This window comes from Meleagris gallopavo, chromosome 1 (genome assembly GCF_905368555.1).
Source record: "Meleagris gallopavo chromosome 1, MGAL_WU_HG_1.1, whole genome shotgun sequence".
Taxonomy (NCBI): domain Eukaryota; kingdom Metazoa; phylum Chordata; class Aves; order Galliformes; family Phasianidae; genus Meleagris; species Meleagris gallopavo.
The window spans coordinates 63,926,415-63,950,781 of NC_139404.1; the positions used below are offsets into that span (position 1 = coordinate 63,926,415).

The 24,367-nt window shown below is 34.7% G+C and overlaps 1 protein-coding gene across 2 annotated transcripts in view; it reads left to right on the plus strand.

The window, feature by feature from the left end:
- Positions 1–23,780, plus strand: part of AEBP2 (AE binding protein 2) — a 51,135-nt gene extending 27,355 nt beyond the window's left edge. Inside the window, exons 4-9 of one of the 2 annotated variants that reach the window (XM_085231161.1) lie at positions 2,995–3,181; positions 10,231–10,355; positions 16,412–16,479; positions 19,963–20,076; positions 20,339–20,405; positions 21,694–23,780. In XM_085231161.1, the coding sequence (XP_085087287.1) occupies positions 2,995–3,181; positions 10,231–10,355; positions 16,412–16,479; positions 19,963–20,076; positions 20,339–20,393 (549 nt within the window). In that variant the 3' untranslated portion in view covers positions 20,394–20,405; positions 21,694–23,780. The remainder of the gene's footprint in view (positions 1–2,994; positions 3,182–10,230; positions 10,356–16,411; positions 16,480–19,962; positions 20,077–20,338; positions 20,406–21,693) is intronic. The other variant, XM_085231171.1, reaches the window with a different exon arrangement.
- Positions 23,781–24,367: the final 587 nt, after the last annotated feature.

The following is a 24,367-nucleotide window of genomic DNA, read 5'->3' on the forward strand; positions in this document are numbered from 1 at the left end:
GTTGAGTAAAAATAAATAAATATTGCTAGATACTTTAATGTCTTGTTTAAAGTCACTGGTCACTGTTGCCCATTAATAATGGTGGGTATGGGTACACTGGAGAAATTAAACTTCTTACGTGTTGACTTATTTTCTCTTGAAGTAACATATCCACCAATCCGGACCCAACCTATCATATTGCAAATGTAATGCAAAATTTTGAGATAAAAGTTTTTGGGGAAAAATTAAGAGTCTGCTGTAAAGTTGTGCCTAGTAGTTGAGTTTGATTTATTAGAAGCCCTCTAGATCTGTATAATTATCTGGTGGGAAGCTGATTTGGTGTGACTTACCGTCCAGAGATCCTGAAGTGACAGCCTGAACTGCTCCTTTATCTTTGGAGAGAAGAGACTTTATCCATTAGTAACGGATTGCTGGATATATTATTTTAGAGAAAAAAAGAAAAAAAAAAAAAGGTAAGAATTTTTTTCTCCTCTTCTACTGTCTTCTGTCCACTACAAAGACATTTGTTGTCGTCTTTGATATATCAGCTGTTGATTATTTGATGATACAATCTGATAGCGTTAAACTCTTCAGCATGTGAACGTGATGATCTTTGCAGATATTTATGCTGAGGCTGCAGACTGTAAGTAATCTTTCTGGAAAAAGATAATTGCCAGTTGCAGTTTGCATATAGTGAGGACTTAATGTTTGGGCTTTTAAAAGTCAACCTTGGGTAGAACAAGAGTAGTAGTTTCTATATTGAATCTGTGTTGATCTGTGTTTGTGTTTCTTCTGCGCTAGAGAAAACCAAAGTTTTGACACTGTGGATCAAATCATAGTCATAAGACTGTGCTTTTTCTTTATCAAGAAATAGCACAAAGTCTTACAAACTTGTGTTTTAAAATGTTTTAGAATTGTGCCACTGCTATATTTGTATATTCAGAAGGTGTTGCTTTTTGATACTGCACTTGAATAAGTGATAATAAATGCAGTATACCAAGACATCGTTATTTCTGACCTCCAGAAAGCCTAGAAAGGATTGAACTTTTAATTTCCTGCTGTATGGTTGTACTTAAGGATATAGCTTTAGTTTGTGGCCATTTTCTTTTTGTCAATGCTTGTGGGATCAGAAAGAGCTAGAAGCTTGGCAGTAGCACCTTAATGAAAGTTTAACTTAAGTTTAGATTTAGTTGCTTAGTGTAGTTTTGTGAAACTGCTTTTGTGAGCCAGAGAGCAGATGCTTCAAAGATTTCAGAACAGGATAATAAAAAAGTCGGTCAAAGTAAAACACACATTTTATCTATGTCTATGAATTGAGTTTGTTCATCTCTAATACAATGAACTTTTTGACTTCAGTATTAGTTTGCTGTAATATTGCTGTAATTGTAAATGAGATAAGAGTACTTTGTATTGTTCTGAATATGGATGTGCTCTGATTTCTTATTATAAGTCATTACAGTATAAGTGTACAGTATTGTTGTTGTTTGAACTTGGAACACTTACAGAGTGAGGTGGTAAGTTTTTCTTAGAGATCACCACGTTTCTTGGGATACTTATTAGTGGAGGAGATGGGGAGAATCACCTATGTTGTCCTAAAGCTTTTTGCCAGGGAATTATATGGTTTTAGTTAGCTCAGTAAGTAGCAAGCTTAAAGGAATTTTTCTAAAAACCATGTAAATAAGAATACTAAAAATATCCTTCTGTTCTTGTTTTTTTTATTATCATGTAATCTTGTATTCCTATAGCAAGTATGAAGACAGTGGGGGTAACACATTTCTCTTTATGAAGACTATATTCCTGTTTTATAATAATTGAAGAAGTTTGCTAGGTCTGAGGCAGAGATAGACATTTCAGGTTTTTTTTTTTTTTTTTAACAGCCACAGTTGGAAAACAGCACAGCTGGGTGTTAGGAACAAAACATGCTGAGTGGTATTCTGCTGCTGTCATCTTGTCTTTCAGTCAAATGTGCAGGCTTGGGACAGATTACTTTGAGCTTGCAAATTCTTCTTTAGTCCTCATAGAAAAGTTAGTATTATGTATGTAGTTGCACCGTTACTTGTTGCTGAACTGCTGTTGCAGCTGCCACATCAGTTTGCAGTGAAGGGAAGAGATGATACACAGTTCTGTGCAGCTCATGATGGAATACTTAGGTTTTCTTTTACCCTTGTCGGCTCAGAGCACAAAAGAAAAGGTTTGTGCCTCCCACTCCAACTATGTGATTTACTGAATGTGAATATAAACCAAATACAAAAATACAAATAATTATTGTGGGCTTTACTAGCTTAGTCTTATGTATCTTGTGATTTCTGTATTTCTCTTAGTCACTGTTGGAGCTCATCTTATTTTTCTATTTCAAAGAAAATGGCATCTCTTCATTAAATACTTCTGAAGTAATTATACCATCCCAGAATAAAAGTGTGTAGTGTTAATAATTTTTTCCAGTTACTGAAGTTAGTTTTAGACAAGTGAAATATAATGATTGACCTTGTATAGCATTTATAAAAAGTGCTGTGTCAAATTTCATGTGGATATGGATGTATTTTTTTTATTTAAAAAAATTTACTTTGTCAACAGAAAGAGGGAGGTTATAGAACGCTAGCGTATTGAATACAGGAGACTGTAGAAATGTGGGATAATACAGAGTAACAGTGCTGTGTTTCAAAAGGCAAGGGGATATAATGCTGGTCTGTAGGGGGAAAGTTCTTCCGTTGTGTTTTTTCAGTGCATTTTGTTCAGGATAAATTTTCTGCTATACAATACTGTAGAATATAATAAAGCATTTTAAAAAGTGATTGCACCATGAAATAACTGTTATAAGTTGCAAAGTTCAGATGGGAATTTATTTGAGATGCTATTGTTTCTACTTTTAGGATTGCATGGTTATTAAGAGTTTGTCTTTCTCTTAATGTGTTGGAAGCTGAGCCAGAAAAAGCAAATTGAAAGATCTACAAAACCTCTGTGAATGACTGCCGTGCAGTGCTCTGATGCGGTTGTTTCATTTTCTTCTCTCATTAGTGTGTAGTTGGTGGGTGCAATGCCAGCTTTGCATCTCAGGGAGGACTTGCCCGTCATGTGCCCACACACTTCAGCCAGCAAAACTCTTCAAAAGTTGCCAGTCAGCCAAAGGCCAAAGAGGAATCTCCATCTAAAGCTGGAATGAATAAAAGAAGAAAGTTAAAGAATAAGAGACGACGATCATTACGTAAGTATTTCTGGACATTTTTATATCCACAACCAGCACGTTTCATTAACTTACTAATGACATAACGAGTGTGGCTAAGATTTAGTTTTGGGAAGAGTTGATTTCTTGTATTCTTTATCTTTCTCTATGCAGTTGAGATTTTTTTAGTTTAAAAGTTTAATATGAACTGATGTTATTTGAAGTACGATTAAGGTGAGAATTGTTTCCTCTAGCAATGATAGACTTGGTAGACTTGGGTGTTCCCAAAGGATGTATAAGATGTATTATTAAATGCATCTTAAATGTAAATATTAAGGTTTCCTCTGATTTTGAAACTGATTAAAAGTTTAGAGAAGTTCGAATGCCATTTCTGTCTTCCTCAGACTGTGACTTGCAAAGTTTTCACTTTTGACAGTTTACATAAATTAAAAGGCTCAAAAAGGGAAGGCTGATTGATGAAGAATCAAGTGGTCACTCTGAAGTATTCTTTTAGTTCATCTTAAGTGTAAGGAAGGGCTTATTTGAATTATGTGCAGGTTGATAGAAGACTGTTTTGTTTTGTTGACTATGTTATTCAAACAAAATACGGATGTCTAAGACTAATCATTTCAAATTACTTCACTTTCAGAGATTTGCAAGTTGTGTTTTAGTTTGCATAATTATCTATATTGGTTTTTTTAGGTGACTGATTTAATACATCTTTATTCAGTGTCTCCCTCAATATATGTAGAAGTAGAATGCAGTTTGGCATTTTATTTGTAATTTATGTATGTTATTGACTTAAAATTTCGAATTGTAGTTAGGATTTTAAAGATGTCCTAGTCATGATATGAGAATATAACGCAGAATTTGTTCTGTAGGGATGCACAAAGTCATCTTCATGGAGTAGTGGGGGAAGTAAATAGAAAGTTCTTGAATGAATCTATGGCAAAAAAGTATAATTGGTTTTTAACATTTCAGGAATATTTACTCAATTGTAGAACTTGAATGGTGTGTTCTCTTAATCAAATGTTGCACAGAAAGAAAAATGACAGCTGCTTGAGTAATTTTTTTATCTTGTTATCTCTAGAGACAAACACAGTGGTGGCTGCATGGTTTTGCCTTAAGGCAAAAGTCATCTCTAACAGAATTGGGAAATGACTATTTAATGTATTGCTCTGGGGAGTATGTGACCCAGAAATGTATCCAAAGTCAATGACATTTTGTGAAAATGTTGAATATTGGTAGCTTTTCTTTAAAACTTGGTGTGGATTATCACTGATTTGGTGAACTTGACAAAGAGCTGATGTTATTTTGCTCATTTGGAAGTTTCTTAGTTTACCTTTAGTTTAGCTTTAGAAGAAGAGAGGACAAGGAAACTTACCTGAAAGGCCAAAGCAACAAAATAGCCTGGTGAAGTATTTCCAGTCTAGAGTATGTGAAGCTAGGAATGAAGTCTTTTTTACTTAGATATTTTAAAAAGGAGAGGTGCTTTACTTCTGTACTGTTTTGTCTGCAAACAGGGTTATAAGGTATGACAAATAGATATAATACAGGGTGCTTTTCACTACTCCACAGTGTTTAAATTAAATTCACAGTCATTTGTTGGAAAAATTAATTGTAAGGTAATTTTCTCCTGAAAAAATACTGTTGGAATCTCTCAGTGGCTTGACGAGCCCCTGAAATGTTTGCAGTGTGTAAATGGATTAATATTTATTGACAATTGATTGTCAATACATGCTGAAACTGAAGTAAACTTAGAAATTAAAGGTTCAAATGCAGCAAAACAATTAAGTTCCTTCATCTTTATAGACTTGTTTTATATCTGAAGTTTATCACCCTTCTGAGAGACATCCAAGCTAATTAAAAAAAAAGAACAACTTAACTGTAGCTTTATATGCGATAAGTATATGGTCTTGTATCTTAAAAGAGAGTTCAGACTGTTACTATGCAATCTTTTTCTTTCTTTCTTAACATTTTGGTATTCTTTTTGTCTGTAAGCAACATATACTTCTAAGTTTAGAAATTTGTGCCTTTATGATAAAAGTGTATTTTTGCTATGCACATCTTCATAGATGTTTATATTAGTGGTTAAAAAATGACTGATTTTTATCATACAAATTTTGATGTTGCAGAATAATTCAGGATTACAGTAGCTTTCTTTCTCTTCTAGATGCTCTTAATCATATTCACTGTTGCAGGAAGTCCCTCATTTAGAGATGTAAAGCCAAATACATTTAACGTGTCTCTAAAATACAATTTGCTGTTCTGAAACTACATCAGTGACTTTTGAAGAATCTAAGATTTTATTTAGCGTTCACTTGCTTTTCGAGTAGAAAAGATGACATACTCATTAATAATCATAACAATTAAGTTTATTGGAAAGATACGTGAGATGTGGAAAGTTACTGCTGGTGAAATTTACATTGGGAATGTATTAGTTACATAAGATTTAGCGTTTCATTTAGTAGTTTGCTGGTCAGAAGATTCTCATTTGCTTAAGTAGGTGACTATATAGAACTTAATGGTATTAAGTAAAAAGGGAGACATCTTGGTCCAAAAACTATTTTAATATTTAATAGATTTAAGATGAGCTGAAAATATGGGATTAACACTCAATAAAGAATTAATAAAACTGTTTTACAAGTTGCTCTCTTTACTCTGCAGCCATTGAATATGAATATGAATATGGTTATCTATGGCTAAATCCTGAAAAAATGTTGCTATGTAAAACAAAAAGCATATCAAAATATTTTGGTATTGACTTTCTGTTCTCCCCTGTTGGCTTTTTGTTCCATGGCTGCTCTGGACTTTGCTCTTGGGGTAGGGATGGGCAGTAAGCCTGTTTTTGAAAGGTGCGCCTGGGTAGAGCACCTCCTGCAGTAGGTGATGAGAAGACTGTGCAGCATTAGGAAAGCTGAGGAGGAGTGAGATAGGTGATTCCATGTGTGGTCTGCAGTGAACTTCCCTCAAGGGAGATAATACTGAAAACAAAGGAATGAAAGCTTGGTATGATAAGGTGGAGCGAGAGATTTTTCCCACTGCATGAAGTGCCCTTGCAGAGCTGCTAGACTTCAGAGGAAGGACCTGTCGTGTCAGGGGAGATGCAGGTGTTAAGTGAACCAACATGGTCTGTTCCCATGATTAGTCCACCCAAGAAACAGCAGTGGATGATAGCAGGAGGAGACTTTTTTTCTTTGTGAAGCAGAGGTGTCCATTTGCTGACCTGGCCTACTCTCAAGAGGTTTGTTGCCAGCTAGAGATGTTGCCAAGAAACTACTGAGTCTTCCATAGTCCACTGTTCTCCACAGCTGTTATTTCATGTGAGCACCAAAAACACTCAGGGGCAGTCCAAGGCATATCTTGAAGGACTATGGGGTCCTTGGAGCAGCTGTAAGAGGCTCTGGGTAGATGGTTTCCTTTGATTCTGCTGGTCAAAGGAAAAGGCTTTGACATGACCAATTAAGCCTGGTTGAATTGATCAGTTTATCGCCACAGAACTTGTGTTTTAGGCATAGATTTGGCTGGTCAGCTGGAAAACACCTAAAAAGCAGCCCGAAGGAATTCCAGCCATTTTGTCCAACAAAACAGTTTCACTAGGAGCCCTGCTTAAGTGCCTCTATGCAAATGCAGAGAGCTTGGAAAAGAAAAGAGGAGCTGAAAGTTTTAGTTAAGTCTCAGGGCTGTGATATCCCTCCACCATCTCTCTCTGAGGCCTGTAATAATTCATGTGCCTGGAGAATTTGGTGCTCTTGAGGGGAGACTACAGGGAAGGAGATGAAGTGGATTAGCCATGTGTGTTAGGGAGTACTATGGCTGCATGGAGCTGGGCAATGGTACTGAGAGGGTTGACTTTCAGGGGTAAGGCCAAGGCCAGTAATGGTGATAATATGGTGAGAGTCTGTTACAGACCTCCCAACCAGGATGAAGGCAGAAAATATTCTACAAGCAAGTATAGGAACTCTCATGCTCGTTAGAATTGTTCTCATGGGGCATTTTAACTTCCCAGATGTCTGTTAAAAATCCAGTTGAGATTCCTGGAGTGTGTGGATGACTGCCTGACACAGCTGGTGAGGATGCCCACTAGGGAGAATGCCTCACTTAACTTGCGTGTGTGTGCAAACAGGGAAGGGTGATGTGATGATTGGAGGCTAGCTTGGACACAACAATGATGAAATCCCTGATTTTGATCCTTGGTGAAGTCAGTAAGGTGATTAACAGTATTGATACCTTGGATTTTTAGAAGGCAGAATAGGGTGACACCTGAAAGGCACAGGAGCAGTCTGACCCAATGTGCTGAAAATCAAGCAAGGAAGGGAGATGAATCTGGCTGAGCAGAGAGCTGCTTCTGCAACTCAGGAAGAAAAAAAATAATTGAGCTCTGGAAGAAGATGCAAACATCTCAGGAGGGCTGTAGATGTTGTTAAGCTGTGCAGGGAGAAAAGTACAATGGCCAAAGTCCACGTGGAATTTGATTATTGGAGTAAAAGATGATGAGATGATAATGCTTTTATAAATACATCAAGAGTAAAAAGAAGATTAAAGTGAATCTCCAGCCTTTATTGGATCTGAGAGAAAGTGTTGTGATGAAAGATGAGGATAAGGCTGAATTACTTAATGCCTTTTTTACTTCAGTCTCTATTAGTAAGGTCAGTTGTTCTCAGGCTACCCAACCCTTTCAGTTGGAAGATTGATGAAGTCCCTATAGCCCACTGAGAAACTGTATGTGCCTTCTTACAGGTTTTGAATGTTCCTAAGACAATGAGGCTGGATAGAATTCATTCAGATATTCTGATGGACCTGGCCATAGTGCTTACCCTGCCATTTTCAATAATTTATCAGCAGTCATGGTAAACTGGAAAGGCTCCAGTTGTCTGGAGGTTAGCAAACATGACTCCAATCTGCAAGAAGTGTGGGAAGGAGGATCTGGGGAACTACAGTCCTGTCAGTCTGGTTTAAGTGTTAGGGGAAGTTACAGAGCAGATTATCCTAACTATGATCACATGGGACGTATAGGACAGTCAAGTGATCAGAAGCAGCTAGCCTATGTTTATGAGGGGCAGGTTCTGCCTGACTAGCCTGGTCTCCTTCTATAACAAGATGACCCACCAAGTACATGAGGTAAAGGCTGTGGATACTGTTTACCTGAATTTTAGTCAAGTGTTTGACACTTGGTGCCAAGCTGACAGCACTTAGCAGCAAAGCAGCCCAGCCACAGCCCAGGTGTGCACCCATTGAGGTGCCCTGGATGAGCCACATTTCTAGCTTAGCTGGCCTGACCGTGGGCTGTGGGTTGGACATGACTGGGATACGGTTTAATGATGGTATTCGGTAGGTCAGGATGGTGATTGGACTTACCTTAATGGTCTTTTCCAACCTAGAGGATTCTATGAACCTATACATTATACAAAGTATGTTACATCATATAACTTCTTGTATTATGAAATCTTTGTTATAAATTCACAAACATTTGTTTTATAAATATGAGTGAAGCTCCAAAAAAGTTTCTGACATTTGATACAACAAACTGCCTAAATCAGCATTTGAATTTTGTCTTGTGTTTTGCCTGAAAACTTATTTTAATTTGTATGAAGAAAGAAAAGTGGTAGTCCATGCACAAAAATGTGACCTGTGCTCCTTTTTACTTGATAGATTAATGGTTTCAATATAAGAAATGCTTGCATCAATGACCTTACGCGGCATGAGAGTTTACCACTTACAGCAAAACATTTCAGTGGGATGATTGCCTAATTGGCAGTATCCAACTGAGATAGAATAAGGACAGAACGTAATGTACAGATGAATACTTAACAACAGTTTGTCCCCAGAGTGTAGAAAATACTAATCTAAAGTGGAATTTGTAGTTTGTCTAGAAATAATGGATAGATAACCATGATGAAAAGGAAGATACAAGTTGTTTTAATTCAGGACAGAAAAATTGCAAATAACTGTTTTTGCAGATTATAGGATAATATAGTTGATTCTGTAGTTTAACTGCTATTCTTACTTTTATTTTCAGCATTATATACTGAATTACTGCTTTCACATAAGATTTAATAACTCTTAATACTTTTGTTAATATATCACTCATGTAGTTCTGCTACTGTACAGTACAGAATATATTTAAAAATCTTAGATATTTTGAAGAGCATACAACAAAAATGTGCTTAGTAGCAGTTATTTCTGGCTAGAGTGGGTTTTAGGGTAGAGTTAATAGACCTTCCTTACACTCCAAATTGGATTTCAGTATTTTAGTATTCGAGACTTATCCATGAAAGTCCTTTTCAGAATAGAAAAGCACTTTGCTAATTGCATGCTGTCTATAGACTACAAATTCTTATTTAATTCTGCTTGCAGAGGAACACTGCAAAGTGTTTGTTCTCCTTGCAGCATCTCAGTATTCAGCTGGATTACTTTTTCTTTTTTAGCAACTAGAAATTAGATCAGGGCAGATGGTTTTTAATAAAGTTCAGAAATAAGGAATGTCTTCTAACATGTTGACTGCGTGCACTGTTATGTTTTGAAATATTTTAATACTATTTTTTAGAAGTCATTGCAGTAATACTGAAACTATTGACTGTGCTGTAAGGATGGCTTGGCCAGTTAAGTTGTAAAATTTATGGGAACTTTACTGGGCTGTTTTTGCTTTAAAATGGAACTTAAATTCATTAATAAAAGTTCTTGTTTTAGTTCCTTTGCACTGGTCTGCCTCTTTGGTGTTCTTATTTTTTTCAGAAATGGTAGCAATAGATGTTCCTAGAAGTACTCAGCAAAAACAATGAATTTTTAATTGTGGAAGATAAGGAAAAAAAAAATCACTTCAAGATTGAAAATTGAGCAAGTATAATTCAGTTTGTCAAAATAGCTACTTCATCTAGAAGGAGTATGTTGTGACCAAACTGAAATGGATCACCACTCTGTTTGGAGTCAGGCCATCCTGTCAGTTAAACTATTGTTCGCAACTCTGATATAGGAGCCCTAGTTTTATAAAGATAAATGGTTTACTAATGACACTGCAGATTTATTTACGTGCTCGAATGTGTTAGAATGCTTTCAGCAGGTTCAACACTAAGGATCTCTTTTATTTTTAGCAAGACCTCATGACTTCTTTGATGCACAAACACTGGATGCTATAAGACATCGAGCCATCTGTTTTAACCTCTCAGCGCATATAGAAAGCTTAGGAAAAGGCCACAGTGTTGTATTTCACAGTACTGTAAGTATTACTTTGTTCACTGTTTCTTACCTGCATCTCTGAAAAATGTACTGCTGTATTCCTGTTTGTAATATGGCTTTTAATCAGTAACAATTGTTTTAGTTATTTATTCACTTTTGTTAGTAAATAAGTTTTTTAAAAATACTTCTAGTAGTTGTTTTTTGTTTCAAATTGAAAAGCTTACAATGTTTTCCCATCTGATACACTTGGGGAAATATCTGGCAAGCTGTATGTGCTGCAGAAAACATTCTAAATAAGAATGAATTCTGGTGGCATTTTCTCAAGTTGCAATTCACAGTATTTATCGCAAGGAAGAGTTTGAGGATAATTGCATAACTGATAGGTGTTCATGTAAAATTCATATGATTTTTTTCTTTTAGTTTAAAATTTGGAATACTGAATGAATGCATTGTTCCTTTCTTTTTTAAATAATAATAATAATAGTAAAAAATGTTCCCAGTGAAATATCATTGAATTGGTAGGAGGCAGGTTCTATGTGGGGAAGTGACCTTGAGTCCTGTTTCTGTATCCTGTTGTGGATAGGATTGATATCAGTATTCATTTAGAAAAGTTGAAAATAGAGAAAGAAGTACTGAATTTGAATACAGAGATCAGAATTTCAGAAGGCATAATGCCTCGTGTTTTGTTACTGAATTGAGAGATGGAGTGCATAAGAGGTAGAGACACTTCTTTAAGAATAAAAGAATTAAGGAACAGCACAAAATGAAGAACTTTGTAAATTGCCAGACTAGTGCAAGATTAACTGCAGTCCAGGGAAGGAGTGCTGACTGCTCTCTTTTCAGCTATGGCTTAATTTGAACCTACAATTAAACTACTGAACTGTCATTCTCTTTTCATAAACCGAAGATGATTTTATATGCACAGAACCTAGCATGTCCTTCTCTTCCACAAGACTGATGATAGTTACAAATCTCTGTAGCCTGTTAGACGTTTTTCCCAAAACATTAGTCCTGAACTTTATCTGCATTGAGTACACCAACTGTAGAGGGAGATGTATAGGTGCCTTATTCTGCTGTTACTGAATTTAAACCTTATTTTAGTTTTCCTGGCCAAGACTGAATTTAAAATTTTGTGAGAAAAGCAGGTTGTCTTCCAGTTCACAGCTTGCTTTAATCTGCAGCATTATCCAGATAGACTGTTAAGTTGTGGACACTCACCTCTGGCAGTTGCAGTAACACACAAGGAGGTGAAATTAAAGGGAGAAATGTGCTCTTAAACTGATTTGAATTAACTTGGAGGAATACTGCAAATTCATCTGTGCTTGTACCACTCAAGATGGTAGGGGGTTGATTAGGTCTGAAAACTTGATATTACTTATTCTTCAGCTGTGGGAGTTGTAAGGTTTCAGCTGTACACTGTGCATTGCTACCCTACTGGCATGCACAATTGTGCAGAGTTGCACTGGACATCAACTTTACTGATGAGACTGTTTAATATAAGAAAGATAATCTTGTTGTAGGTATACGTTATTATACTGAGCTAATGGTCAACTCAGGTGTAAGCAAGGATGGAATTCGAAAAATGGTCCACCTTCAGATGAAAAGAATGCATAGTTAACAGGGACATGAATTCAAAAAATGAAAAATCTGATCATAAAGCTGCTGGAAACTGAGGAATTTATAGGTTTATTTCTTGTTTCATTATAAGATCATCAGCACAATGTAGTGTTTTACAGGATAGTTATCTTACTGACAAAATAATGTGCGAATAATTTCTATGCAGTCACTATATCTCTTCATACCTTTAAATCTTCTTCATAGATATGTAAAATTGTAAAACAGTCATCAAAGCCTTTTGCAGAAGTCCACCTTTTACTTCATTATGTTCTTATTTTTCTGATTAGTTTTTCTTATTACAGTCAAATTCTTGGTATGTTGATTCTTTGCACTAGCAAGTGGAAAAAGTTAAGCAATTTCTCTTCAACTTAAAGAGCAGGTATTAAGTTGTTTAAGAATGTAACTAGCATGTTACCCTCCATCTTTTTTTGTTGATAGGGTTAGTTCTCTAAGATAACTGAGTACTAAACTGTTCTACTTCTAACTTGTTTGGAGATTTTAGTTCGGTGATGGCATACACTGATTTTATTCACACATGTTTTGAAGTCTTAAGCCTCTTAAACACAGTAAGTGAATAAACATGCAGGAGAGAGACATTTGTTTCTTTTTCCAGAAGAGGTCAGTAGAACTCCATTTCTGATCTGAGGCAACTTGAAAGGTTTTCTTTATGGAAATAAATGCAAAAAATGTTTCTTGTTCCAGGGATAGTGTGTGAAATGTAGGTAATTAGTAAGATTTTTTTTGTTCAAATGAAGCTGTGTTGTACATGCACTCACTTGTTGAACTATACTTTTTAGTGTGAAATGTAAGTGGATTTGAGTTATTTACAAAGTGACTTTAAGTCTGTAGAGCAGTGTTATTCAGATATGATAGATATCTTCCATTTTTCTTGTAACATGCGGATTTGGCCTTAATGCTGTGGATATTTAGCTCAAAATAATGATTCTTTTTCTTCTTTTTTAGTTGATGCTCTTTGTCCGCATCATGACTGTAATTCTGACTTAGGCCTGCCTGGGAAGTGGTAGAATGTGTGTTGTGCTAATTGTGGTAAAAGTAGTGGATACATTTTAAGTCTTTTTAAAACACATCGTTAAGCTTGAGAATTTCAAAGTACATTTGGGAAGAACCAAGGCATGTATATATGCAGATTGCTGTTGTCTCCTAACTCAAAGCTGAGTTAGGTTTTGTTTAACATTCAAGTACTTAAACAAAACCAAATGTGTACCCTTTAAGGGATGAAGATCTTTGATTCCAGTCAAAAACATGTGAATTGCTGAGCTTTTGAGGGTTTACAGAGGACAAGATAAGACAGTGATATGAAGAACAGTCTGCAAAACTTGTGTTGGTTTCAGGTGTATCTGACTAAAAGCGTCCCAAGCTATGACCATCATAGGTCTTTAAATATATAATTAGCTCTTTTGCTGTACAGTTTGTATTCCCTTCTGTTGAAAGTTACTTTCTCAAGCTTCTTTGTGTGCGTAGAGAAGCTGTTTCAATATTGATTGCTTGAAGATCTTACTAGGCTTCTGGAATAAGAGTGCTGCTTGCGATTGTATAATTCAGACAGTATTGAATTACCCAAAATTTTGTAACTTGAGTTTGTGGGGTTTTTTTATTTTTATTTTTTTGGTCCTTTTTGTTTTATTGGAAACACGGGAGGGAGGGAGAGAGGTTGTTCAGACTTTTTTTTAACTTCATGATTGCAAAGAAGAAGAATCTCAAGTTTTGTACTGCATATTTCTGAAAATAAAGAACTGGACCTTTGGTTGTTTGGGAGTGTAAATGAATGCTGCTTGAGAGGGTCACGCAGGTTCTCTTTGAGGCTCTGGAGTCAACATGTGTTACAAGGTAAATCCCTATAAAAGCAGCAATTTCTGCTTTAACTTAGGTGCAGTATATACTTGGGACCTTGTATATTCTGGTTTATTTTCTAGCTCTTGTTCTTTCCGTTTTAGATAGGATGAAGAACAGCTTGTGGAGATTATCTTCTTCCCTTTAACTGGTTATAGCTAGTTTACTATGTCCAAACAATATTTTGAAATGCCACCTCTAAACATTAGCCATTTTTAATATGGTATTCATTATGCTTGCATTACGTGAGAGAACCATCTGCATCTCCTTAAAACATGAGGGTAACTTGAGAATAAGCTTGACTGGACAGGAAAATGTACGTTTTTAAATAGAAGAGTTGGTGAACTTCATTTGTTCTGTAAAGTGAGCCCTGACATCTTCATTTGGTTCCAGACTCATGTACTCCAATCTGCAGCAGAGAATGAATCCGGGGACTGGACAAAGACTAAAACTTAAAGTTGGAAGGGACTGGGGAAACACTTTCTAAATCTTTATTTAAAAAAAAAAAAGTCAGTTTTCAACTCTGCTCCAAACTTAGAAAAAGGACATGTCCTGTTATAGATGTGGCTTGAGACTTGTGAAGGAAAGTGGTAGCAATATTTCAAGTGGCTAAATTAAGAATCTTACAATATTTTTGATGTAAGAGTTGATTAAGTTTTGTCTAATGGGCAAAGATTACAGGAAAAAAATATTTTTTCTGACACTTATTTAACATATCCAGTTGTGATAGACATACAAAATGGTTTGAGGTGGGAATTTGAAGCTCAGATAGTTTCAGCCCTGATGTTGTAGGCAGGGACAACTTCAAATTGACCAGGTTGCCCAAAGACTCATTGTCCAACCTGGTCTTGAACACCTCCCTGGGTAGGGGCAGCCACAGCATGTTCCATTGCCTCACCTCTATAATTGAAATCCACTCTATCATTATTTTAAATAATGTTACCCTTTGTCTTAGCGTTACAAACCTCAGTAAAGAATATCTCTCCATCTTTCTTGTAGGCCTGCTTTATGTATCAGAAGGCTGCAGAAAGGTCCCTTTGGAGCCTTCTCTATGCTAAACAGTCCCAGCTCTCCTGGCCTCTCTTCATGGCAGATGTTTCAGCCCTCCTATAATTTTTGTGGCACATATGACATCTTCTGGCAGTTCTTACAGGCTGCATTTCTTCAGTTTATCTGTAATTCAAATTACATGGTATCAAAAACAGAATTTGTCACCAAGCTTTCCAACCACACTTCAAGATTAATTGCTAATACGTTAAATGACAAATCTTAAAGTTGGACCTAATTATAATGGGAATCTTCTTCTTTTGGAAGGACTGTGCCCTACAACAGTCTTTTTCCTTCTTTAACCTTACTAAGCTACTACGGTATATTAAATTTAACATAACACGATATTAATTTATGGAGAATTACTTTGGTAGTTGCAGTTTATAGACATAAGTACTTTAAGTTTCATGTGCTACGTTTTCATATAGCCTTTTTCATTTGCCATCCACTGCATATCTATGTTTGAAAATTTCTCTAATGAATTCTTAGTTTACCGTATCTGCAGTGGCTTTGTGTAGAAACTTTGAAAGATTAGATAAGCATTATTATGCTCAGAGGTGCAAAAAGTGGGGGAAACTGGTGTTTGAAGCAAATCTCACATTTTGTAAAGTATTGTGACATGCAGAGCAAAGAAAAAGCTGAGGGTAAGTCAGTTGAAGAGGAAGCAAGTGGCTTTTCTTTGTCTTCCTGGATACTGCAGTATTTTTTTTTTTTATCTTTTGAATGCCTTTGTTGATGAATATATTTCATTTCTGTACAAATATTACTTTTTTATATATACTTTGTGCATTTTTACCTTTATATCTTGACTAGAGATGGTAGTCAAGCTTCACTGTCCTACACCTGGAAAAGTTACTCTGTGAGAGCGTTTTATGTGCTGTTGTATGTGACCTAGTGTAAGAAATGAGAGCTCCTTTCTCGCAGTTTCTCATCTGGAGCCTTACCATGGGCAGATGTATGTCCTGTGGATTGCCAACAGGTCTTAGTACTTGCCATTTATGTAACAGTCATAGCAACATGCCAGTGTCCCTGTTATGTATGCATTAAACAATCTCAGTAATACTGTAAGTTCTTCTAAGGGGCATTTGCTTCATTCAGTACTTAGTTATTCATCCCTTTTGATATCTTAAAGGTTACCTAGGAAGTTACACATATAATGTTTCCAGATTGTCATACTAGAATTAAACTAGGAGCTGCATTAGCTTCTCATATCTTCTATAGACATCTTGTGAAAAAATGTGGATGTGTTCATAAAGGATGTTGGTGAAACTCATCTAAGAATGCATGCACTTAAAATCTTTTAGAGTGGCTGCTTAAAAATTGGAATCTTTTTTGAAGGAAGACTGTATATGATTCTTTTTCTTATATTATGAAAATATTGAAGGAAAATAAGTGCAAACATTTAATCTTGACAAGAGTGGCTTGAATAGTGACGTGCATGTTCTACTTATACATAGAATTAATACAATCTTGAAGGATTAAAGATGTGTGTTTTCTGAATGTCCAGTTGAAAATAAAGAACAATTTATTTGAGCAACAAATTTACAAATTTGATTTTAATAATTATTCAACTTTTACCAGGTAATAGCTAAAAGAAAAGAAGATTCTGGAAAAATAAAACTCTTGCTTCATTGGACACCAGAGGACATGTGAGTATAATCTTAGTAATATGATAGGATGTAAGTGGAGTTTACAGTGGATTCTGATACTAGTTTGAGTAAACTTTTAAGCTGCATTTTTTTCAATGCATTTTGTCAATATATATATTAATAAAGAGATCTTCTAATAATTGAGTCATTTTGCCAGACATATTCGTAAGAAAAAAGGACTGTCCCAGTGATTTTTCTTTTTTTTTTTTTTTTTTTAACCCACTGTTTTACCACGATCCTCAAATATTTCTAGGCGTTGGTAAATATATACCCATCAGTATAATGGCAGAACAAGAATCTTTGCATAGAGGACACAGTTTAACAGCAAAATAACCACAGTTGTTCCTTGAAAGTGTGTCTTCTATTGTCACTGCTTCTTTGGGCTTTCCCACTGAAGTTTAGAACACTATTCCAATATTTGATTACTTTTTCTCTTGTTCCAAACTTCTATCCTCTTCCATATGAGTATGTAATGCAATACACAAGTAATGCCCTCAGGTAGGCTTGGGACTTACAAAGTAGTAAATATTTCATTGAAATAGCTGAGATAATATCTTTCTTTTGAAAAAGGAATGAATTTATGTAAACATTATAATCTTTATTATATGGAAGAGTAGGCTAAATGATTGCTTTCCACTATGCTCTAGGAGAACAGTAGGCAAAGCGGTTTTAGGAGAGTCAGAGAGTAGCTCTTGCAAGTTTTTCATGATCCACATTTTTATACAGTTTTTAAGGAAAAAAAAAAAATGTATTTAAAAGTAAATATAATAGATTTTTCATTCTTGAGTCCGTATGTCTGCTTAAGCTCACATTAAGTCAAATAATTGGGTAGGATTCACAGGTTTAGAAGTTCATTCTTAAAAGTAATGTTGGCAGATATCTGTACATTGATAAAACTTAATAAGGGAACTTAGTAACTTCAACGTTCCATTGAATAGTCATAGTTTTTGCAATTACTATATAGAACAAAAGAATCTTTTTAAATACAGAGCTGCCTTTTAAGTGGTTGAGTTCGAAGGTAATGAAAAGCCTTAATATAATAATCTCTACTTTCTTCTTTGAAGTGATATAAATTACTCAGTTTTGTAGTGTCCCAGATCAGTCATGTGCGGTAGTGTGAAGTTGGCAGTATCAGTCAATAGTAGCTTTCATTTATAGAGGACTAGGAATTACTGGTAAATTACCTAGATGAAGTTTAGTAATTTTAAAATGTCTGTAGCTTTTCTTGCTCTTTGCAGCACTTGTGGACCCCAAGTTTCAGTTAAACTTGGGAATGAATAATTAAAATATTGTAGTATAAAAGTGTAGTTCTTTGCTGCCTTCTAGGACAGCTTGTTATACTATATGCAACAGTGTTTTGAAATTATTATCACTAAATTATTACAGATGAAGAAAAAATACTACATTTTAAGAAGAAAGAAAAAGTACTAAAAACATAACACTAAGAGCAGGAGAAGTAAAGAAATTGGGACTTCTGTTTCCTAGTGTCGTGACAAAAGATTTTTTTTTTTTAAACTCATGAAAATATATTCAAATGTTAGGTTTTCTACACTGGGGAAGACAGGTTATTCATTAATGCACATCCCTGATAGATGTAGGGCCGGTTGACAAGTTCAAAGTAATTACGTGTTTCATATTTCTTGCATTTTGGTTGGGTTAGGTAGAGAGTGTGCTTCCTGTGCTGAGTGATATAGTTGTGAATTATTTGGTAGATTTAATTTCATCCTGGTTATTACAGTTAAGAACAGAAAAGGCAAGATATTGTGGCTTGTCATCTATTTGTCTTACACAGGGCATGTACACACTTCAGAAAAACTGATGCACTCATAACGATTATTTTCCATTGTACTGAGCTGCTAATCAGCCTTTCAGATGGAGCCAATAATAATAATTTAACCTTTTCTTCTGTGAGTTGGTTGGAGAAACTGTTAAATCGCTCCAGATTTTCTGTACATTAAGTATTTTTGCAGGAAAACTAAATTACAGTCTTCAGCATATTTCCTATAAAGGAGTGAAATAACACTGAGTTTTTTGGCGCAGGAATTTATTCTGAGTTTTTTTTTCTTGTGTCTTTGTTCATATCTCAGTGGTATTTACTGTGAGAAGTATTACATGCTGCTCTTATCATTTTGCATCTTCAGCATACAGTTTCTAATTAAATTGTTTTCAAAATGCTTCTTTTCGAAACGCTTGGTATCCTCTATTTAAAAAGCTCCATCTGTGGTGTTTTTCATCATTCACGAGCTGCTTTGAACCTGGATAGAGAGATTGCTGTTGATTTTCTTCCAACTTCACCTGAAAAGTGAAAATAGTATCTTTGGAGAAACTCCTTTTTCTTCTCAGATAGTTTCTTCTCAGTTCTCTTACCAAAAAATTGAATTTGAATTTCAACTAACTTCCATTGCTGGAAAAAAATAAACTGCAAAAGTCTGTAAAGTTATGTATGGCTTTCATCAGGGGAAAGAAATATTTTGATTGTTTTGTTTCTCCATTTGAAACTTCTCTCAAAATATTAGTTCATAATTACAAACTTTTTTTAGCCCAACGTGAAATGAATTTTTTGCTCTTGAGTTACTTAAAAAGCAAAGCAACAACAGCAAAGAAAAAACCCCCACCATTTTATGTGGGCTGAAAAAAATCCTAGTTTGTTTTATTATTTTTATTTTTTCCAGTTGTGAAAGCAGTATGGATTATGTAGCCTTAGTCAGTGCTAACTGTTGGAAAGAGTTGAGAAGTAGGTTTCCAGTAAGGCATTTATGGCATTTTTAAGTCCAGTTTCTCTCTTAACAACCTGACAGGATCAGCAGGGCCTCAAAAACTCAATTTGCTTTCAGTAGAAGATGCAGTAATGCAGTGAGCCACTCAGAAGCGAACGGGTTTGGTTTCAAATACTTAAAGAGCAAAATGTCAATCAGCATAGGCTTTCTCTCTAGCTCTCTTCCAGGAGTTTTCACTGCAAGTGGCACTGAGACAGTGCTTCCTGTTAATGTGGAAGGTTTTATTCCATCTCGCATTAAGAACTGTTATGTAGCCAAAATACATTATGGTGATTGCCTGAATTTCCTCAGAAGGTACTTGAACTTCAGCTGAGTTAGGGCATTTGGACACTTGGAGCAAACTAGTGTGCCTGCAGTAAATTTTATACCTAGTGAAATAAAGTGTTTTTAAAGATTTGTTTAGTTCCTGCTATCCATAAAATAGAGAATGTAGTACTGTTGTTACTGTATGTTTGGTTTAGTATTCTTCTGGATTAATCTAAATTCTGTTTAGTATCTTTTTCATGCTGAGAACTTGAAAGACTTTGGAGTATAATGTGTAAAGATTGGCTGTCTTTTCTTCGCTCCGGTGAAGGTGATTTTTAACCAGTGAAATTGGAGATTGCATATAGAAACTTCATATGTACTAGTTTACCACATAATTTTATGGTAAGAAAAACAGTTGATCTTTTTTGAATATTTTTTTATTTTATTTATTTATTCATAGTCTGCCTGATGTGTGGGTAAATGAAAGTGAGCGACATCAGTTAAAAACTAAAGTAGTTCATTTATCAAAACTACCAAAAGATACTGCCTTGCTTCTGGACCCAAACATATACAGGTAATGTCTTAATTTTGAAATTTTCATTACTTACATATAATCTTAAGCCTCACTTAACTTTTTGACGTTGGGGAATCAGAATTGCTAATGCATTATACACCAGAACAGGGAGCCTTGATCCTGTCAGCGTCCAGTAGTTAAGTTCTGAGGTCTTAAGTTGTTTCAGAATTACTAAAGTTCTTGAACTGAACTCTAGTTACTGAGAAACGGGGAATGTGTGTATTTACCAAGTGTATTTTACTTTTTTGTGCTTGGTGTACAGAAATTCTAGTAAAGGAGGTACATACAGTGGAATCCTGAAAGATCACTTCTGTTAAGATCACATGCTGGTTTGTATACCAATTTTTTTAAAGTCCAAATTTATCTTTACATAATTTATATTCAGCTGTAATACATGCAGTATTACCTTGAAATCTGTACTTGTATACAAGTACTGTTTTTTTTTTAAATACAAGATTCTTTAAAGGGGGACAGAGGGGGACAGTACATGTCACTTGTCTTTAAGCTGCATTCACATATATGTTTGTAGGATTTAATTGGCTTTTAACCCATCTTGTTTCTAATAATTTCTTGATTTTTTTTTTTTCCCCCTCTGTATTAATGTGCTCACATAATTGTCAGTACCCACAGTTGTATGTGTGTACAGTTTTTAAAGGTAATCTGAAATGCTTAATTGTCTCTTAAGTTTTTGAAGGTCTAATGTTATGTTTTTATAGGTTTATTTTAAAAATGCATGAATATGGCGGGGACAGAGGAGGGTTTTGGGGGGGAAGAAAACAATTGTTTTCCCACAACCAGAGATTCTTTAAGTTCCAATGGCCAAGTGTCTGAAAGAGTTCCTATACTGCTAATTTGATATGCAATAAGCCTTTCAGTTCACCTTTACTATCAGTGTATTTCACTAATCGAATTAATGAAAACTTAGTTTACAATATGAAAATAAGTCCTCATACTATATGTGCTATCTTTTTAAATGTAAGTATTTTAAATACTTACATTAGCATATGGATTGTTGATGTTAACAGCTAATGATAAAATGTTATGAGGAAATTGGATTATGTATTTCAAAGCCACTTAATGTGGCAACTATTTTATAACCTAACTTAGGTGTTAATTGTCTTTGTATTGATTAACTTCGCAGAACTTGATATATTACTAGTTTGATGAAAAGAAAGAATAATATTGGAAATGATCTGTGGAGTGAAGTCCATTGGGAAAAAAAAAAAAAAAGAGCAACCTTTTCTCCCTCTTCCAAATAAAATTAAGGTCCCTATACATTATCAATTACCAGATTTTTATCAATATAGACCAGTATGTGATTTAAAAAAAGCTTTGGGACCAATTAGGAGACAAAAGAATTAAAATCAAAGACCAAAATATCGCATGTGGAAAAGGTGGTCGGAGGAATTCAATCACAGCTATTAAAGTCATGATAAAATGTCAATGCTAATAGAAACTTTGAAATCATCTGAAATGTATGCTAATTTGAGATCATATAAAATGGCTTTCAATCAAATTAAATGATCACTTATAGTCATGATTTGATAATATGCTGTAGGTAACTTGGATTTGCATTTCAGGATCTTCTTCTAAAAGGTATCCTATCTTCTTTTACAGAACAATGCCCCAGAAGAGGTTGAAGAGGTAAAAACCAAGCGAGTGGGGACACCTGCAGTCTTAGTCACTGACAATGGATTTAGAAATAAAGTTGCACATTAGTCAAATCCCATCTTTTTTTTTTATAAATATTTATGCTTAGTGTAAACATTCTGTGAATGAAGTTGATGCTTCTGTGGAATATATTAATATATTACTGTATATCCACATTTTCATGGAATGGTACAGTGGGAGATTGAGCAAACACTCTTCTGGCAACTTAGTGGAACAACTAAAAGGCTTTGCATGCTTTCTTCTTTAAGCTGCTTTTTTTCCTTAGTGAATACAGTAGTTTATATTGATGAAAAGAAAGTAACCGTCACCATTTACTCACAATTCCCAGGAGAACTGCTAACAAGCTATTAGGCTTCTTATCAGTGTGAACTAAATACAACACATCCCAGACAACAGGATGGCTACCAAGGGGTTATTCTGTCACCCTTTCAATATGGTGGATAGTAATCATTTGTCATTTGTAACTTCATGTCCTTTTGCAGATCCATAAAATATGTTGAATAATATTCAAGGAAAAAGAACAAAAACAAGAAACGTGTTGATGGAATGCTTGTCTTTTCCATTCAACTATGAATGCATATATACGGTTTAAAGATGTTAAGAGTGTTGCAGTATGTCTGATCCCCCTTTTCAGGAGTAGTATAGTATGTTAATGAGATCTTTTTTTTGTGATCCATATCAATGGACGGTTTTTGAAAAACCTTTACTTAAGCAATTAGTGTTATTTGTGTTTTCTTTTACTTTTTTGAATCTGTAGAATCCCCATTCACTTGTAAAGTATACTTTTTTTTTATTTGGCCTAATGTTTTCTAGTTGTAAAGAAAATGGTATTTTTAAAAAAAATATCTAGAAATTCAATCCTTTATGCACCAAAGTTGGCTTTGAAAAGGAAAGTAAAATCACTTTCTTGCTTAATAAGCAAGAAGCCGTGGATTTTTTTAACTGACAAATAGAGATGTGTCTAACCTGTTAGTCTTTGTATGGAGACAAAAATGTTGCATATAGATAATAGGACTTTGCTTGTAAATATTTCAGCAGATTTGTAATATATTTTTATATTATGAAATGTACTGTAGATGTTTTTCTAGAGGCATGAAAGTTAAAATGTATATATTACGGTAGAAATAATATTGAAGGATATTGTAATTCACTAGTGCTGCCAGAAGAATTGTTTAAAAAAAGCACCTTCCTTAACAATAAAAACCCCTTCTTTTACATACCTAAGGGACTATATACTACTGTTAATATCTGTTGTAAGAACAAAAACACATTGAACATCCTTCCCAGAAATCTTTGAGGGATGAATAGTACCCATAATTAGTTCATGGCGCTCCTTTCTAATAGTGAACACAAAATTAGTTTTTTTCCTTGCTGTTGGAAGGAACTAATACGTAAAATTTATATGGATATATGCAGTCAAACTGCAGAGTTAGTCCTCCTTGTTGGGGAGGAGTTTACTACAGTGAAACTAATAACCAGCAGTTTTTACACTAAATCTTTATTAAATAGAATAAAACTTAGAAGTAACCCTTTGGTTGCAGAAGTGAGCGTACCCTAGTATAATACAAATGCATTCTGCATTGGTACTGACACGAGAGTCTTGCTTAGCTCCGATGGGTTAAAAATATTACTTATATACATGAAAAAAAAAATCTTATCAAGCAAAATAAAGTGCAGATTAAAAGCACCACTAATATAAGATGTTCTGGAATGGTTGTTTAATAAGGGTATTATTCATAAAATCTGTTGTGATGTGACTTTATTTTTGGAAAAAAAATGCAGTGTTTTTTTTTTTTTTTTGCTTGAGCACTTCACCTACTGCTTTTTCTGTACCTATAAAATAATCCACAATCTTTGTTTCTTTTATGAATTTGTTATAAAATTGCCAAATAGAAGTGTTTCAGATATAGTTTGTATTTGTATTTTTTTAATTTTATTGCTTCATGAGTTTCTTGTAAGTCATTTATAATTGACAGATGATTGTAGACCTTGCCTGAGTATTTTTTCTAATAAAACAAAGCAAACAAACCTCATTAGCTTCAAAATTGTAAGATTTCAATGAAGTTTTCAAAGGTAAATATAAGTATGTCACTATCTTTTTTTATTTTGCCTAGAAAGAGTGAAACACACACATTTAAACAAATGGGAATTTGGGAATTCAATTATATATTCTTCATGTAAGCTGTGACTTTCTTTTCCTGGGTATGAGAAAAGTATTTTCAGATGTTCTTGTGATCCAACTTGTCTTTTGGAAGGAAAATAGTAAGTGTAAGATCAAAACATTTGGGAACAAAATATTACTTGTTTCCCATAGAGTCAAAAGGTAAGTGGATTTGTGGCAATTTTAACATGAAGGTATAGAATTGAAATAATAAAAACCATTTTACATAAAACTTGTTTTTTACATACATGATTTGTAGAATGCACTTTGATAGTGTTCTGTGTTTCAGATGACACTGACTACTCTAAAGGTGTGCTTCGTTATTTTTTCTGCCCCCTCCTCCCATCTCTTAGGAATTCCAGTTGTGACAGAATAATCAGGCAGGTGGAACTGACATGGCAAAGGAGTTCAGAGAAATACTGTTCTATTTTTCATACTGTTTTTCTTGAAACACATTAA